General features: G+C 30.8%; 3 protein-coding genes across 3 annotated transcripts; 1 reads left to right on the top strand and 2 right to left on the bottom strand.

Moving 5' to 3' along the window:
• Positions 1–239: 239 nt before the first annotated feature.
• LOC107858252 (putative F-box protein At1g67623) lies at positions 240–863 on the bottom strand. The gene is made up of 3 exons (XM_016702937.2): positions 692–863; positions 455–570; positions 240–359 (listed from the first exon to the last, which is right to left on the bottom strand). Exons 1-3 carry the CDS (start codon positions 861–863, stop codon positions 240–242), a joined length of 408 nt encoding a protein of 135 aa, XP_016558423.2.
• Positions 864–1,203: 340 nt separating this feature from the next.
• Positions 1,204–7,896, top strand: LOC107859693 (3beta-hydroxysteroid-dehydrogenase/decarboxylase). The gene is made up of 10 exons (XM_016704777.2): positions 1,204–1,645; positions 2,018–2,107; positions 2,264–2,397; positions 2,623–2,793; positions 3,110–3,235; positions 4,636–4,715; positions 5,816–6,014; positions 6,530–6,643; positions 7,293–7,359; positions 7,553–7,896. Exons 1-10 carry the CDS (start codon positions 1,417–1,419, stop codon positions 7,606–7,608), a joined length of 1,266 nt encoding a protein of 421 aa, XP_016560263.1. The 5' UTR covers positions 1,204–1,416; the 3' UTR covers positions 7,609–7,896.
• Positions 7,897–8,078: 182 nt separating this feature from the next.
• Positions 8,079–10,534, bottom strand: LOC107859692 (acyltransferase Pun1). Its single transcript, XM_016704776.2, has 2 exons — positions 9,446–10,534; positions 8,079–8,790 (listed from the first exon to the last, which is right to left on the bottom strand). Exons 1-2 carry the CDS (start codon positions 10,235–10,237, stop codon positions 8,203–8,205), a joined length of 1,380 nt encoding a protein of 459 aa, XP_016560262.2. The 5' UTR covers positions 10,238–10,534; the 3' UTR covers positions 8,079–8,202.
• Between the last annotated feature and the right edge of the window lie 7,984 nt (positions 10,535–18,518).

Genomic DNA, 18,518 nt, shown 5'->3' on the forward strand with positions numbered 1-18,518 from the left:
TTTCCAAATGTCAACTAAATCATGTCGAAATGCCTATAGAATTTCGTCATACATTGACATAGATGAGCAATTTCAACATCACAACTACAATTGTTGTTGATGTTGCATAGTGCAACCAGTGGGTCTTTGTTCCAAAACTGAAGGATTAGTCACCCAAATCTCTGTCAATGTCTCCATCAAACTCTTTCGACACGCCCTTGTCAATTTCCTCTCTTTTTCTTTCATGTTGCCAATCAACATTACCCCTTTTCGCTTGAATTCACAGACTCAACATACCAGGCTCCAATATGACCTCCTTTTGCTGCTCCCTTCAGAAATTCCAGTGCAAGTTCCGGCTCATCGTCTCTAAGATAATCCACCTGAGAATAAAAACACATTTTTAAGTTCATACATTATCAGCATTTAAAAACAACTTTAGAAGCAATAAAAGAGAACAATCAATCTTCTTACGTACCACGCCTTTTCTGTATAAGGCTTCTGTATTTCCACATTCTCTACATAACTCCATGAAAGAATTAACTTTATTAATCTTCTCTTGCCTCTGCTTTTGCCATGGTGCAATTGGAAAGTCTACCAGTGTTGCCGTTCATTGGCAAGCTCATTAAAAACCTTGCAACTAAAATATCAATCAGTTAGACCAATAAAAAAATAAAAAAAAAGCAATTCAAGATATTTGTAAACATGTATATACACCTTAGCTTGACATTGATAAAATTCTTGAATGAACGAGAAGCAACCCTTGCAACAACATCAGTAAGTAACTCATTGGGAAGTGATTGAATGGAAGAACCAAAATTGTATTCATTATTTCTTTTGCTTCCTCTTCTCTTCATATTTTTTCTTGAATAACCATTGATCACCATATTGTTTGAAGAAAATTTGTCAAGCTTTTGTTGAATTATATATATTTGAGGTGAACGTAGGAAAGTGTTTTATGCGGTGCCATGCATTCCTTCTCCTATTTGTACTATGAGTGAGGTTTATTTCCTATTTGTTACCATGAGTGAGGTTTATTTTTAGAAACTTTTATGAAACCTTACAATTTATTCTTTATTATTTTAATAATATCCTTATAATATTAATTATACATTTTACTTTTGGTGTATAATTTTGGACTAGGTGGCTAAAATAGATACGCCCTACAGTCCACTTTACTTTAACTGCATTAAAAATAGTTCTGCACGTGGTGCTGTGATGTGACGGAAAAAATTGTATAACTAATACTTTATTTTATGACGAAATTATTATAACTAATACCACTCCTGCCAAATCAGTGATAAATTAATAATACAAGTGTACAGACAATCAAGAAACTATAAACAATTCTTGTTTAGAATCACCTTCAAGACCTCAAGAATCTCCCACCTACCGACCAAATCACCAAGCTACTAACATTGTACATTGTAGGAGAAGTAAATGGGTGAAGAGAAATGGTGTGTGGTGACTGGTGGAAGAGGTTTTGCTGCTAGGCATTTGGTGCTAATGCTGATTCGCTATGAAATATACAATGTGCGCATTGCTGATTTGGGTCCTACAATCAAACTTGAGCCTGATGAGGAAAAGGGTACTCTTGGACAAGCTCTCAAATCGGGTCGCGCTGTATATGTATCCATGGATCTTACTGACAAGTCCCAAGTCCTCAAAGGTCTTTTCTTGAATCTTTACCTGTTCTTGACACCCAAGAATCTAAACTTTTTGATTCTTGAATATGGGTGTTTTGGTTTTATATTACTCCAACTACTTCTTAATTTCTAAGTGTAGTACTTGAGATTACTACATGCCATGGATTTTTCATTTGCCCCAAAGTACTCGTGCTAAATTAATATGACGTCAGTGTCAGTATTCATGTACATCTTTCAAGATACGGCAGATACTTGGTAAAACCTTGACATACCCCTGGCTACACCTGTACCAGATAATTATTGGCAAGCATTTATGCCTGAGTCAATGTGGCATAGGAGATTAATCATTTTATTAACTTGTAGTGTCTTTAACATCATTCATTTGATATTTGCAGCTTGTGAAGGAGCTGAGGTTGTCTTCCACATGGCTGCTCCAGATTCATCAATCAACAACCACAAGCTCCACTATTCGGTTAATGTGCAAGGTATGGGAAAGCCTTAAGAAAAATTATTAAGAAAAAAAATGATCTTTCCTAATGTTATGGCAGAAGTGCTATTGTCACAACTTCTTAATGCTCTTTGTTGTATGTGTGAATATGAAAGATTTAGTTCTCCCTTTTCAATTGCATATCTATGTGAAGGAACGGAAAATATAATTGACGCTTGCGTTGAGTTGAAAGTGAAAAGACTTATTTACACCAGCTCCCCCAGTGTGGTGTTTGATGGAGTTACCGGAATTGTAGATGGGGACGAATCACTTCCATATCCTGCTAAGGTAGTGCCTCCGTTCTCTTTGTACTTCTGTAATGAACCAATGTCCCACATTGGAAAAAAAGAGAAATGCTAAGGGGGTTATAAGTCAATGGGCTCTCCCACCTATTAGGCTAGTCTTTTGGGTTGGGCTCTCCCGTTTGATTTATAACAACTTCATTTGAATGAGAAATAATCCTCATACTGGGTTAGACGATAACCATACTCTTGTTTCTGATAAAAAATTCAGCATAATGATTCCTACTCTGCAACTAAAGCTGAAGGAGAGGCACTTGTTCTCAAGTCAAATGGTACTAATGGGCTGATGACATGCTGCATTAGACCTAGTAGTATTTTTGGCCCTGGTGATAGGTTGCTTGTTCCTTCACTTGTTTCAGCTGCAAGGGCTGGAAAATCTAAGGTGAGTTTAGACCCTCATTTTATTTGCACGTGCATCTTTCAAGTCCGTGTCACATTTGCATTATATGCAGGCCTTTGGATATGAAACTAGATGTAAATAATAGTATAGACTTACTGTTGTAGTACTTGGAACCTTGTAAACCATTGATTAGCAGATCTATCTTGAGGAACTTACTAAGTGATTTCTACATTCTCTTCTATGGCACTTTGTATTGGATTACTATTGGCATTTTCCATGGTCAAATTGAATTTAACCTAGAAGACTGACACTATTCGGTGGACTGGTAGCTTTATTTCTCTAATTCTTAATTTTGCAGTTCATCATTGGTGATGGAAATAACGTCTATGATTTCACTTACGTGGAGAATGTGGCACATGCGCATGTTTGTGCGGAACGAGCTCTAGCATCAGGAGGAGCAGCTGCAGAGAAAGCTTCTGGGAATGTAATGTTTCTTTGTTTTTCCATATTCTGTAATTTTGGGAAATCTCAAATACTAGAAACTACACAGAATCTGACCTGGACATATGCTTTAATATCAAATGCACTTCGTGCTTCAAATTTTTTTAGTAGTAGCCTCAATGCATGGAAGGATCCATGATTAAGCAATGCAACGGGGATTTTGAGTTTCTATTCAAGTTTCATCTGTTTCTTGTATCCATCCTATATGACTGTGATATGTTTGTGAAAAAGTGATCAACCTCATCTCATGCAGCAATAAAGCTTGAGCTATCATGACAATCAAAAAAATAAATAAAGCTTGATCTATCTAGGTTAAGTTTTACTTGAATGATGGCGAATTTCAGCTAGTGATGATACCATTAAAACCTGGATTCTCTAGGGGTTCTAAACATTTAACATTACCAGCTGTCATGTGGCCATAAATTAGTTTTTTCTTTCTCTGTAAGTAAGGTTTCACGGTTTTTTACTTCTCTCCCTTCCTCTTGAACTTTTTGTTAGCATGATATTCTAGATACTACATTTATTGTAGAATATTGTGCAGCATTAGTTGTAGAATATTGTGTAGCAATAGACGTAGAATACATGAAGAGATATTCAGTATTAGTTGTAGAATATTATGCACATTAATTTGTAGGATTTACATTAAGGTGTAGGATATTTCTTGTGTATAAATACCAATGTATTCTTCTGTAGTTAAATCAACAAAATTGAGATAATGATTCTTCAGTTTCTCTTGTGTTTTCTCTGTTATTGAAAATTTTACCCTAAACGCTAATTAATGTAGTCTTTTTTAGTAGGTTGAATCGGATTACCAAAAGATTGTCCTTTAATACAACTAACCAACAAACTTCTTGTATCTTAGCACATAGATTTCACCAGAGATGCAAGGTTGATAGACTTTGTATCTTTGCTCTAGAGTTTATCAGCACGATCTTAGTGCTGAGTTTTCGATAATAGAACTTACTTTAACATTTCTAAATAAAATTGTTGCTTAAATCATATTATGTCAATAATTAGGAGAGATAACACTTGTGCATCCATTGCATTCCGGCCTATAATTGTGCGGCAAACACTGAAATAATAGCCACCTTGTTGGTCTTCCTTTTCTTATGCTGGTAAAGGAACTTCTTTTCTTACCGTTTTATTTTCTTCTACTTTAAAACTAGGGGGTGGGGTTTTGAAATAAAGTTAGATGTCAAAATGATTGACATGCAGTAAGCTTATGAGTATGCATGATTCTTTCCATCTCCTGGAGTCTCTGAAAAAAAAGAGAGAAGCATGTTGTGAGATTTATTAGTTCTTGAATGTGTGGTTTGTTTGACAAATCTTAGATCAATAAATGATTTGTTTGATAAAACTTAGATCAATAAATGATCTTTCCAGGCATATTTCATCACGAACATGGAGTCCATTAAGTTTTGGGACTTTGTATCACTTGTTCTTGAAGGTCTTGGCTATGACAGGTATTCTCATTTTAAGTTTTGGGCTCTGAAAGATTTCTTGCTCACAGTTATTCTTTTTAATATCTATTCTCTTGTTCTACTTTCTTGAAATGTTTACCTTGATTTTCTTATAGTGAACAATATTTGAAATATTGTTACAGGGTCATTCCTCCTTAGCTGATGCCTAGAACTATACTTACTAAGTCAATTTAGTTGTAATTCTGAAAAAGAATTTTGATTACTGGAAAAGTTCAAGTTCGGAGATGAAGTAAACTATATTCTTTGTCATGTAGAAAAACCAGTGAGGAACTTCATCAAACAAAATAGTATTAAATTTTTGCATTCATCTATTACCCTCTTGAAATTACAATTAAAGAAGGTACCTGTGAGAAATCTTTGGGACCTAGTTTTGATTCATCCAGAGCAAGGAAACTTTGTTTCTTAAATTTTGATTAAGGGCAGCATTCTTCCAAATAATGCTTAATGTTTTCTGCTTTCTCCTTTCTTCGTGGGTGGAGATGTCTCTACGTGCAGACGATCAAACTTGAGAAATCTTCAGTTTGCTCATCAGAACAACAATTTTGATGTGTCTGAATGTTTGTATGATAGAGAGAACGAGAGTTTGTGACTGTAGACCAACAGTTATATAATTCCTAGCCAATTGAGGTTATGTATTCTTTACCATTGGTATTTGTAGATACATCTGATATGCAGAGCAGTAATATTCCATTAGAACATATGTTTTAAATATCATCTCTTCTAAGAAGAGAACAGGGGTTCCCACCTCCAACCATAGAGCTGGTGGTTCTGAGCCACCGAGGAAGCAAACAAAGGGCCATGGCAGACTTAGGTTTGGGGGTGTTTGTGTGAGGGATTACTAGATTAGGCAAGAAAAAAAAAATTGTTTGTATTAGCATGATTTGTTGTAATGGAGCTAACATTTGTACTTTTTAAACCTTGCATCTCCCTGATGCCTGCTAATGAAATTCCGTACCTCATCCAAAAAAAGAAAATTCACTGTTTGCCTTATGTTCTTGTGGATAGCATCTGTCTTCCGTATCCCTCTTACCCCTTTTCTTTTGTTGTGTATTGTATGCATTCCTAATTTTAGTAGTATGCAGGCCAAGTATTAAGATCCCTGCATCTGTTATGATGCCAATTGCACATTTAGTGGAGCTGACTTATAAGCTGTTAGCTCCTTATGGAATGAAGGTCCCACAGCTGACTCCTTCAAGAATCAGACTCCTCTCTCGCAGCAGAACATTTAGTTCTTCAAAAGCAAGTGATCAACTAGGATATTCACCTATTGTCACACTTCAGGTTCCTGTTATTTCCCTTACAGTTAATCAATTGATTCTGAAAGTTCCTCATAAAAATTGTTTTAACCATACCATGTCTGTCTCAGATATTCCCAACGTTTTTAGGTATTGTTACACTTCAGGTTCCTGTTATTTCCCTTACAGTCAATCAATTGATTCTGAAAGTTATTCATGACTCATGAGCATACCATGTCTATCTCAGATAGTCTCAACCTTTTTATTTGGTATTTTGAATCTTTTCATGTGATAAAAATATGGTAAAATATTTTCTGCGAAATTATATTCTTTGCCTTTAATAGTGAATGCAAGAGAAAAGTGGCTTTCAACTTATATTTCATTTAAGACACTGATATTCGGGTGTTATATTTGTGCCTCATATCTTTTTACAAATTTAATTTACCATTTTGCCATGGAGCCTCATCTTTTTACAATCGATCATTTTCTGCTGTTTCTTTTTGTTTTTATTCTCATTACATAATTCATTTAAGTTGTAAGGCGTGACTCTATTTTCTTCAGGAGGGCCTAAGGAGGACAATTGAATCCTATCCGCATCTGAGAGCTGAACATGGGTCGGCAAAGGATGGTTCTTCTAAATCGTCTGCATCTCTTTTTAAACGGTTCTTCCTCATGGTAATTATTAATACATACACCCTTTCTTGTGGGAGCAAAAAATTGATAAAGACTCCTTACTATTTAATTTCAGAAGCTAATGCAAAGCCATGGTCGTTTTCTCATATGGTTATGAATTGAGTAGACTTGCCTACTCTGATAAAATACATATTCCTAGTGTAATTATAATACAAAATTTCGTACGTTTTCTTTTGGTCCGTCCAATCTATTGCACAGAACAACATTGTATGGCAATATCCAAGAATATTTGACACTTGCATTTGAGATTTTTGAAAATAACTTTCGTAAGTTTCAAGAATTTAAATTCATATAATGATGTAGATTATTTTCGAACAATAGCAGTGATATTTTCTGAATCAAAATATTAATCAATCAACTATCCCTCAATCCCAAATTACTTGAGATTGATTATGATGGTTTGGCCATGCCATGGAGATGGAATCCACTACTTCCAGTATATCATCAGGAATGTTTTTTTTCCCTTTTTGCTTCTCAAAAATTAACTAATCCCGACAAAAGTTGACTTTCTAGGCGTTCCTGATCCTGTTGGCCAAAAGTAATTAGTAGGAGTAGCAATATTTCCATTACTTTGTGAACTGGCGTATTCATCTACTAAATTGTGAAATCTTTCGTCTGTCTGATGCAATAGGCAGTTTTCTCTCTATTGATTCTAAGCATCCTTGGCATCATTTCACCGTGGAGTTTCCTCGTCATAGGTATCCGCTCTCTTCTCTATCTCCTCCCCTTTGTCCATATCATTTACGTTTGTTTTTAACTCAGTCAAACACTCTATTGTGCCCAGAATAGTTTTTCTCTATCTCTTCAGAGCTGATGGAAATAGCAGTCCAAACAATGGATTCGGGACCCCCCATGTTCAGTCCACTGATCAACTCTTGTTTGCTACTGCAGGAATCCTTGTTGTCTTTGTTGTGCTCTTGGTATATGGCGAAGGGAAGAAGAATTAGATCATTTTGTTCATGCAAATTTTGGTTGGGAGAACTTTCAACTCTAAGAAAATACAATGATGGGTCATACATACCATAAGGACGTACAACAACGCCATTCCCTCGTTGGAGCCTAACTCACTTGAGAGAAGTTTTCTTATGCTTGTTCTTGAATTCTAGGATCTTGTTTACACCCTGGAGTACTACTATATAGCAATGTGCCTGTTCCAAGCTGGTTAATTTGTTTTTGATATGCTGATGCCTGTATTGTACAATTCACCTATATACCTACCCTTTTGTTTCCTCTAATTATCTCTGTGTTGTTCTCATGCCAATATTTTTTGTCTCGTACGTTTAGCCTTTGTTTTATTACCAATATTGTTTTGTCTCGTACATTGAGGAAGAGTACCAACTACTAGTTGTGAAAACCTTTGACAGTTAGCTACATGAGCTAGAAGAGCATCTTAAATTTGAAAACTAATGTAAGTGTGTTGACCGTAAACTTCCGTTGAAATTATATTGATGAAACACACAACAATTACAAATTATTCCTACCTTTATTTGGTAAAATCCCTCTTCAATCAAACATCCAGTTACTCCCAAACTTGGAATTAATTAGGCAATAAATTCAAAGAGTTCCTCATTGCGTTCAAATTCAGACATTTGTTGCTTGTGCAACATCACCCGCGCCTCCACACCTCGCCCAGCTTTGTAATCTTTCAAGAAGAAGGCATTCTTGAAGGGACCATTTGCTATACACACACTTTCAGGTCTTCCCCATCCAAAATCTACAGTGTCGTATGGGTATTTGCAAAGATTACTGCAAATATAAACATTCTCATGATATCCATCCTTATTTTCAAAAGGCATTTTACCTTTTCTTATGGATTCTACTACTTCTAGGATCAGTTCATTTTGTTCGACTTGGTCTTTCTTGTACGCCACCTCAACTTCCTTCCTCAAATTACGAACCAAACTTGGCAACTCAATGTCCTGCTCGTTAGTTGCTGCTGTGGAGAACATGGACAAGATATTTCCAATGGTATTTCGGGGTAGACGAGGTTTGATCATTGTACGTATGTTTAAGAAGTGAACCAACTTTGATGGTAGCATTGATGATGATGCCTTTGTTGCATATTTGAAAAGAAGAGCGCTAACAACTTCTGCCCTTGTTGGATTTTCTACTCCTGATTCTACTGCCACCTTCAAACCCAAATTAATGTCAACCAAACTAAATTTATTTTAAAATAATTAGTACTCCTTGTCATTTCAGAAAAACTAGAAGTATTTATTACTGCATTCTTTTATATTTTCCACTTTACTGTTCGATAATTAAGTGGAGTGTTATTAAGTAAAGGACATGTCCAAGAGTAGCCTTGACTCCAATAAGTGAAGTGCTATTAACTAAGTGAGGCGTTTAAGAGTAGTCTCTACAAATAGACTAATAGCCCAGGCTTGTTAACATGTCGAATTGAGGACCTCTGCCTGCTGCATGTGGCAGTATATGATCATCTCATTTAAAAGATTAAAATGTTATAAAAAACACGTGTTTTTTTTCTTGATTATTATTTCTCAACAAGACTATTAAACGTTTTTCTTTTCAAAAATACCATTAGACAAACAAAAATGAACGACTAATGGTAGTGTTAATACCAAAAATACCGGAAGACAAATTAAAATCTTACGCATATTTAAGGCAACGCATGAATCCTAAAAAACTTCCGTTCTATCTAAAACCCAGTGTCAAATCAAACCATTCTTCCATACAAATTTAATTTGGTGGATTATTATATTTCAAAAATGTATTGCAAAAGAAAATCTTAAAAGACTGACAATAATGGAGTGATGGTAGTCTTACCTTAGCTCGAAGTGCATCTAACTTGTCTGTAGGAAAAATGAATCTTTTCTGTACGCATTCACTAAGATCGGACACTATTTGTGGCGTAATAAGAGGGCCATATTTTTGTGTAGAGAAAATTGAATCTCCTATAAACCTAGGAGAAGGAATTAGAGTCGTTGTCGTCATATGATCACGAGTAACGCTAGACCAATCATTAAGGAAATTAAGTAGAGAGCAACCATCACCGATCTTGTGTGAAAAGCATATACTAATGGCTATTCCTCCACAATCAAACTTACTTACTTGAACTACAAGCAAATTACCACCTTCATAATTATTTGCCCAAGGCAAATCCTTGGGAAAAACTATGCCCTCTGCATGAGCAGCACGAGGATGATCAAGAATTTCAGACATGGAACATTTTATTCGAACACTCAAGAACTCAGCTCCCATATCGTTACAATCAACAGTAGCGTTATCTCTCAATTTTCCAGCGTAAGGATAGTAAGAGACTAGAGTTTGTGATAGAGATGTTTGTAGCAAGTGGGCTATCTGGGAAAGCTCATCAGAATTTTTGGACTCTTGTCTTTGTTGTACTTTAGGGTAAAAAAATGCAAAAGGGATATACATATTACTGAGGGATTGATCCACAAAGGATAGCTTGTGAAATCTCTGTGTAGAAGGGGTAAGAGAGGAAGGTTTGATAAAAGATTTGTCAAAAACTGAAACAAGTGATGATGGTAATGCAAAAGCCATAATTAATTTAACAAATATATGCAATATATGCTGCTGTTTGACATTTTCTTGCATATATGGATACACTTCTATAGACAAAAGGAAATGAAATAATAGAGTTAATGGCTAAACAACCCCTACCCAACCCCCAAACTATAGGTTATTTATTACTAAACTTTACCTTATTTTTATCACCCCTTGATTTTTTTTTCCCTCCGGTGTCCCGGTGCCTGCATTGGAGCCTCGACTAGTTCGGATCGTGCGTTGCAGGGCCCATTAAGGTGACAACGCTCCCAACTTAATTTTCTCCATACCCAGGGTCGAACCCTCGACCTCTAGTCAAGGGTGAAGCAGCCCCATCTGCTGCACCACAACCCATGTTGGTATCACCCCTTGATATTCAACTTATAGAAGGCTGGTTGCACTGCGGCGTTGTTGTCAGCATGGAGACGGTTAAGAGGAAATTAGTAAATACTAGTAATATATTGCGTCTTACAATAATATTATTCCTATTATATGTAATGCGTGTAACTAGTTTCACGGTACGCGCATTGCACGTGTTTTAAATTATGTTATTACACAATTTGATACATAATATTAATATGTTTAAAACAAATATTTGGGCAAATAGTAGTATCAACATCACACCTAGAAGAAGATGAAAATGTACAAATCCTAATCTCTTCCCACAAAATGAACAAACCTCGCATTTATGACAGATGAAGTTTAAGAGGAAGCAGCAAGATGAAGCGTACTACCAAAAAGAAAACAAAACACTACAAATAGAGAACGAAATTTAATCTTCTAATACTACGCGGATATATATTATCTTCTGATACAACACAAAGTAAAGTTTCTTTGGAATTAAAATTATTCTTTTGCCAAAAAAAAGAAGAAGAAGAAGAAATCACTACACTAAGTGGAAATAGAAAACCTAATTCGACTCACGCAAATTTAGGTACGTGCGGGCTTAGTATGATTCAAAATCCTAATTGTTGAAAAAAGTCTTAATAAAATATTACCATTCTATTCAATACTAAATAATATTTAATGGAAATAAATAATTGGATTACTTTATTTATTAGGTTAATTCTAACCAGCTAAAATACCTCCCACCTATAATAAATGTAGGTTACTGATATTAATACATAACATAAAATGAACAACTAAACCTACGGCACCTAAAATAGACTCCAAAGCCTACCAAATATATTCAATTGAGAATATTGTATAAAAATTTAAAAAAATAGTAAAAAAATGATTTTGTTTAAGGCGAAAATTTTTAATAAAGGACAAAAAAGTTTAGATAATATTTCTAACGTCTTTCACATTTTTAATATATTAGAAATAGAGATAGAGATTATAGATTAGAAATTAGAGATTGAAATCAGAGATTAAAGATTACAAATAAAAATATAGATTAGAGATTAAAGATAGGAATTAGGAGATTACATATAAAAATTAGAAATCAAGTTATTTTATTTTATTTGCAGAAAAAAAAAATAGGGGAGAGTCGACGTGTGAGAAAGAAGAAGAATGAGCAGGATTAGGATCAATGGGTCGAGTAATAGTAAAAGATGTAACTTTAACCTCATCATCTTACCTCAATAGATAATTTAGCTATACAAATAAATATCCTTTGGCCAATTGTAGCTGAGGTTGAGATGTGGGGGTAACCATACCGCCGTAATTGCCAAATTAAAATTGCATGCAACATATATATACGTTTATGTGGGGGGGCAATACAGCCGTAATTGACCAATTTGTTTGACTAGAATCCATTTTTGGCTCTTTCCTAATTAATGAAAGCTAGCTATTTATATTGTGCACGACACAGTGGCAAGAGAAGCAGCGGACAATCTAAGAAGAAAATAATATGGGTGGAAAATTAGAGATTGTTAAAAATAGCATAGATCTTCATCATTCAAATTTATAATTATTAGAAGAAGAAAAAAAAATCTCATATATGTGATGAATGCGATGTATGATTAATTTATAAGGTTTGAACAATCTTTTTTTTCATTTGAATTAGTTTTTGAAATGTGAATTAGAAAAAGACACTGTGCAGGAGATCGTAACTCTTACTTCATTCTGAAGTTTCACAAGTGAAACTCTAATATATCATTGGTAATTTAGGTTCTTCTAATTGTGATTCTCTTCTGATAAAGATGAAGGATATGAACAAATGGGGAACTCCGAATCAAAATAAGCCACAAAATAAAATAAAAATAATTAAAATAGGTCACTTATTTAAAAAGTTATCAAAATAGACTAAATATAATAAATTATTACGTTTTTCACTTTTTTCTTAACGGTCAACACGGTTTGTAAACGTAATAATTTATTACGTTTTGCACAAAAAACAATGTGCTGTCACATCTTCTTTATGTCAAATCATGTAGTTTGTAATAATTTATTACATTTTACAAACAGTGTTTATAAAACATAATAATTTATTACAAACTACAAACAGTGTTTGTAAGTTGTAATAAATTATTACAACTTACATCTAACCGCATCACATCACATTTGCTTTTTCCACTTTTAAATTTAACTCACTCCACCCCACTTTTAAATGTAACCTACCCCATCCCTTGTAGAACCCTCTCACACCACCCCTAACCCACCCAACCACCCCTGCCCCTGCCCCTGCCCTTGCCCTTTTTTTTTATTTTTTTATTTTTTTATTTTTTTATTTTTGTATTAAGACTTTGTTCTCTTCCTTTTCAAGTTTAAGTTGTTAGTAAAAAATTAAGGTAGCTAGTGTCCATTTTTTGGATTCATACTAAGTTCCACTACTAAACTTCATTTGAAGAATCTCCATCGGTCCCCCACTCCCCTTTACTTAGTTCTTTTATTTTTTTGTGTGTGTTAAAAATATGAAATTAATTTTTTCGATTAATGTTTCATATTAGTTTCTGATTAGTGTTTTGATTAAGATTTTGAGAAAACTTACACGGACAAATACATTTTTTATTATAATTAATAAAGTAAGAAGTCGCAATTTAAGTTACGGGTGTATAAAAATTGAACCGATAAAAATATTATTGATTTATCTTTATTGGTTAATGATTTTTTAATGATTTTATAAAAAAATTGGGTTATTGATTCAATTTTGATTTTTTTATTGGGTTATTGGGTAAATCGATAACCGATTAAGATTATACGAAACTATTATTTACACCCTCCATATATATATAAATATATACTAGAAGTGCAAGGCCCATGTCAGCACGGTCCCAACAATAGAACATGTGATTTGCAATTTTTAAGTTTTAGGATTTATGTTAAAATAAGAAGTTCGAGCGGTAGAATGTTTTCATTAGTACGATTGAGCTAAGGGGATCACAAGCTTGTGTCAGCATGGGCCCAATATTAAGATATTTTAATTATGTACGATAAGTTAGATTGATGTCAATTTGAATTATAAAACATGAATATACAAAACATATTAACTACTTGATAGTATTTTTGAAGGAGCCAAATTATTTCACAAGATAATCATGTATAACTTACTTATATAAATAACACAATTCTACGCATTTTGAAGTTAAGATCTTTAATCATATTACTGAAATTTGTTACATTAAGTATAAAATATGAGATTAAAATTACTACATAAGACTTGACACTTGTTGTATAAAATAGAGAATAATTGTTGAAAAAGATAAATGGTTATCTACTCATTGCATATTACATCACATGTGAGTTGTAATAATAGGTTAATTAAAATTGTATTGTATTCCCCCACTAAGCTGACATAAACGTCCTTTGCTTTCATTTCTGCTTTTTTTTTATTTGTCAACTTGTTATTTGAAGTTAAAATTAATTTAATATTTTAAATTTAAATTTTAAGTGTTTTGAAAATTATATATATAAAAAAATAAACTATAATTTACCATCTGTCATATTAATTTAAGTCATTTGACTTTGAGAACAGATAAAAAATACTTCAATAAATGTTTTATCGAACTTTGCTTTTGTATATGTTGTTTCCATTGAAACGTAGGAGTCATTTGTTAGAGTAAAAATAATCTTGAATAGAATATATTAGTAATGTTTACATTATTAATATTTGTATTAGTAATGTTGGTATTATTTGTACTAATATTATTTCTTATACACTATTTGATGTGTTGTATTAAACTTGTCTTTTCAATCTTGATATATTTAAACAAAAAAAAATTTAAAAGAAGATTGCATATACATTCTAAAATTTATCCGAAATTTAGCACGGGTTCAATATATGCAATTTGTTTCTCAATTTATATGACGCAAATAGAATTAGTATAATCAATCACACTTTTAATATGTATTTAGATAATTTAAGTTATTAACTACTATAATTTATAATATTTTTTATTTAATTTTTAAATAATATACATTACTTTTCTTGTCCAAACTTTTGTGATATTGATAGTCAATTATATTTATAAAATAATTTAAGTTTTAAATTTTTGTGATTTATAATACTTTTCTTCTATTATATTTAAGTGACACTAATATAACTTCGAGAATCAACCGAATATTTTATATTTTTTTAAAAAAATTAAGTTGTTAATTATTGTGATTTATAATTTTTTTATATATTTTTTTGAAATATATAACAAATTAAGTTATTTTTAGATCTTTTAAGTTGTTAATTATTGTAATTTATAATACTTTTTATGTAATTTTTGAATAAGATATGTTACTCTCCTTGTCCAGAGTTTTGCGTCATTGATAGCCAATTATATTTTTTTAGATAATTTAAATTTTTAATTATTGTGCTTTATAATATTTCTTCTATTCAAATTTAAGTGACACAATGCTTCATAGATGTCTTAAATGACTTACAGCGACTAATTAGAAGTGACAAAGTAAAATTACTATAAAAATACCTGTGAAAAAATTTAAGTGGATCTCATATAAGATGTCAAGTTAATTTAAAACATCAAGAGTTAATTTTTCACTTTTCTATCTATTTTATCATTTTTTAAAATATTATTAATTTTTTAATACATAAATAACTTATAATAATTAATTAGAAGTGATATATCAAAATCATGATTGAAGCAGCTGAAGCAGACATGTCAATATGTCATAACTATTTATTTTATATTTTATAATAAATATTATTAATTTTTAATACATAAATGACTTATAATAATTAATTAGGGATAATATAATAAAATCACGAATTGAATATTATTAAATTTTCAATATAAAAATGACTTATAATAATTTATTAAAGGCGATATAGTTAAAGTATGATTGAAGCATACATGTCATATATGTCTATTTTATTTTTTAATATTAATTTTTTAATATATAACTGGCTTATAATAATTAATTAGGGGTGATATAGGAATGTTGGTGAATTTCTAAAAATCTAAAAACACTAATTATTAGGTTTATTTAGTTAAAATCACAATTCAGTAGGTTTTAGATAAATCGAGAAAACTATCGAATTAATCAAATAAGTTATATGAGTAAAACATTTTATATATTAAGTTTTTTAAAAATGAAATATTAAAATTTTGGCTTTTAGTTTGAGGTGATTAAAATAACTACAATCCAATAAATAATTAATGCTCAAAGTTTTAATTAAAAAATCAATTAACTTGTAGGTATAGTATGCTTAACTCAATATAGATAATATCATTTGCATATACAAAAATAACCAATTATTATTATTTCATAACAAATTATGTTTAACCTTATATAAGTAAAATCTTGTTACATATTTTTCTTTAGTTTCTTTTTGTTGGTATATATTGACTTGGCACGAATTTTAAAAAAATATTTATTAAAAAATTATTTTACTAAATTAGCTTTATTAATTTTACATTAAAAATTTAAATTAGGCAAACTTGTATTTAATGAAACAAATAAGGAAGAAAGCAAATTATATGTTTGACATGAAATGTAAATAAAGAATAAAATGTATTTAATTATATTTATCATATTAATTATTACAATAAATTATTATCTTATTAATCAATTTACTTTAATATAATATATTTCAAACAATTTTATATATATATAACCTAAATAAAAGTAGCATGTAGGTACTCACCTTCATCCTAAATACAATGAGAAATACAATTTTTATAGAATAATTATCTCTTTTTAGGAAAAAAAGATAAATAAAATAAAAAATAGATGATAGATATAAGGCCTGCTTGTGAAAAGGAATACAAGGCTAAAGAGCCACCTGTAGTGGCATTATGGTAAATTTTTTAAATTGCATTATCTGTAAATAATGAGAAAATAATGGACTTTATTTAAAAAAACTTGATAGGTTCATCAAAAGAAGAACAAAAAATTTTCAATCTTAGCTTATAATTTTCTTTAAAGACCTTAATACCCTTAACTTTGAATTTAATGTCAAATAGGAGATTATTAATCAATTTACTTTAATATAATATATTTCAAACAATTTTATATATACTAGAAGTGCATGGCCCGTGTCAGCACGGGCCCAACACTATAGACATTTTTTAGCACTAAAATTTGATATTGATGAGGTACAAACATAAATGTACATTTATTTAAAATGATAATTTTTTAAACAATAACTATTTGACGGTACTCGCTAAGAAGTGAAGTTTTATAAGATAGTTTTTTCACATGATAAGAAAGTGTGATATGTCGTGTAGTCGGGCTATTTTAATTATTTGATGATAAGATTGAGACCTGTTACAAAATATAGAAAAGGTGTAGAACTAATATTCATGTGATTATTTCATACAAAAAATGGAACAAAAGATACTTCAATTAACAACAAAGTCTTGGATCATATTCTCAAAGGCAAAACACTTATAAATACAGATATTGAAATGTTTTGAACCACTACTAAGTTAAGAAATTCTTATAGATGGGTGCATAATATTTTCAGATCTAGATATCCAAATATAACAACAGTTAGAATTGAGGTGGCAGCACGAAAAATATTTTCAAGATTAACTATTGTGATTTATAATACTTTTTATGTAATTTTTAAATGATATATGTTATACCCTCTGTCTCAACTTATGTGGTATTGATACAATTTTTGAGAGTTAACTAAATTTTTTACATATTTTTAAAATACTTTAAATTATTAATTATTGTGATTTGTAGTGCTTTTTCTTCCGTTCTAATTTATGTGACAGTAATAAAATTTAGAGAGTCAACCAAAATTTTTGTATGTCTTTTTAATTACTTTAAATTATTAATTATTATGATTTATAATACTTTTACGTAATTCTCAAATATATAATAGATTAAAATTGAAAGTAAAATAAACAAATATAAAAGGACGTATCTAAGTAGGCAACACAAACAAACATGTCGATCTGCTACCTGCTTATCATTTTATGTCTATTTTTTTAAATTAAATATCATTAATTTTTTAATACTTAGATGATTAATTAAGAGCGGTATTTAGTAAAATTACAATTGAAGCAGCTAAAATAGACATGTCATAAATGTCTATTTTTTTAATTAAATATTATTATTTTTTAATACATAAATGACCTACAATAATTAATTAGGGGTGATACAGTAAAATCAAAGATGAAGGACGGCAACTTAATTTTAAGCATCAAGAGTTAATTTATCATTTGTCGATTTTATTATTTTATTAAATATTATTAATTTTTAATACTTAGATGACTCATCATAATTAATTAGGAGCGATATTTAGTAAAATTATGGTTGAAGCAGCTGCAACAAACATGTCATAAACGCATATTTTTCTTGTTTTAATTAAATGTTATTAATATGCTAATACACAAATGACTTATAATAATTAATTAGGGGTGATATAGTAAAATCATGGCGCAGCTCTTGAAGCAGTCATGTCGAAACCAATGTTTTAATTAAATATTATGATTTTTTAAATACATAAATGACTTATAATAATTAATTAGGGGTGGTACGGTAAAATCACGGTTGAAGGAGGTCAACTTAATTTAATACATCAAATGTTAATTTATCATTTTATGTTTATTTTATTTTTTTAATATTATTAAATTTTTAACACTTAGATGACTCATAATAATTAATTATGAGCGATATTTAGCAAAATTATGGTTGAAGCAGATGCATCAAACATGTCATCTATTTTCTTTAATTAAATATTATTTACTTTTTAATACATAAATGCCTTATAATAATTAATTAGAAATGATATAGTAAAATCACGGTTAAAACAGCTGAAACAAAAATCATAAATATATTTTTTTAATTAAACATTATTAATTCTAATATATAAATGACTTATAATAATTAATTAGGAGTAATATAATAAAAAATATTATTAATTCTAATATATAAATGACTTATAATAATTAATTAGGGATATTATGATAAATTACGGAACAATTAGGGA

Source organism: Capsicum annuum, chromosome 2 (genome assembly GCF_002878395.1).
Source record: "Capsicum annuum cultivar UCD-10X-F1 chromosome 2, UCD10Xv1.1, whole genome shotgun sequence".
Taxonomy (NCBI): Eukaryota; Viridiplantae; Streptophyta; class Magnoliopsida; order Solanales; family Solanaceae; genus Capsicum; species Capsicum annuum.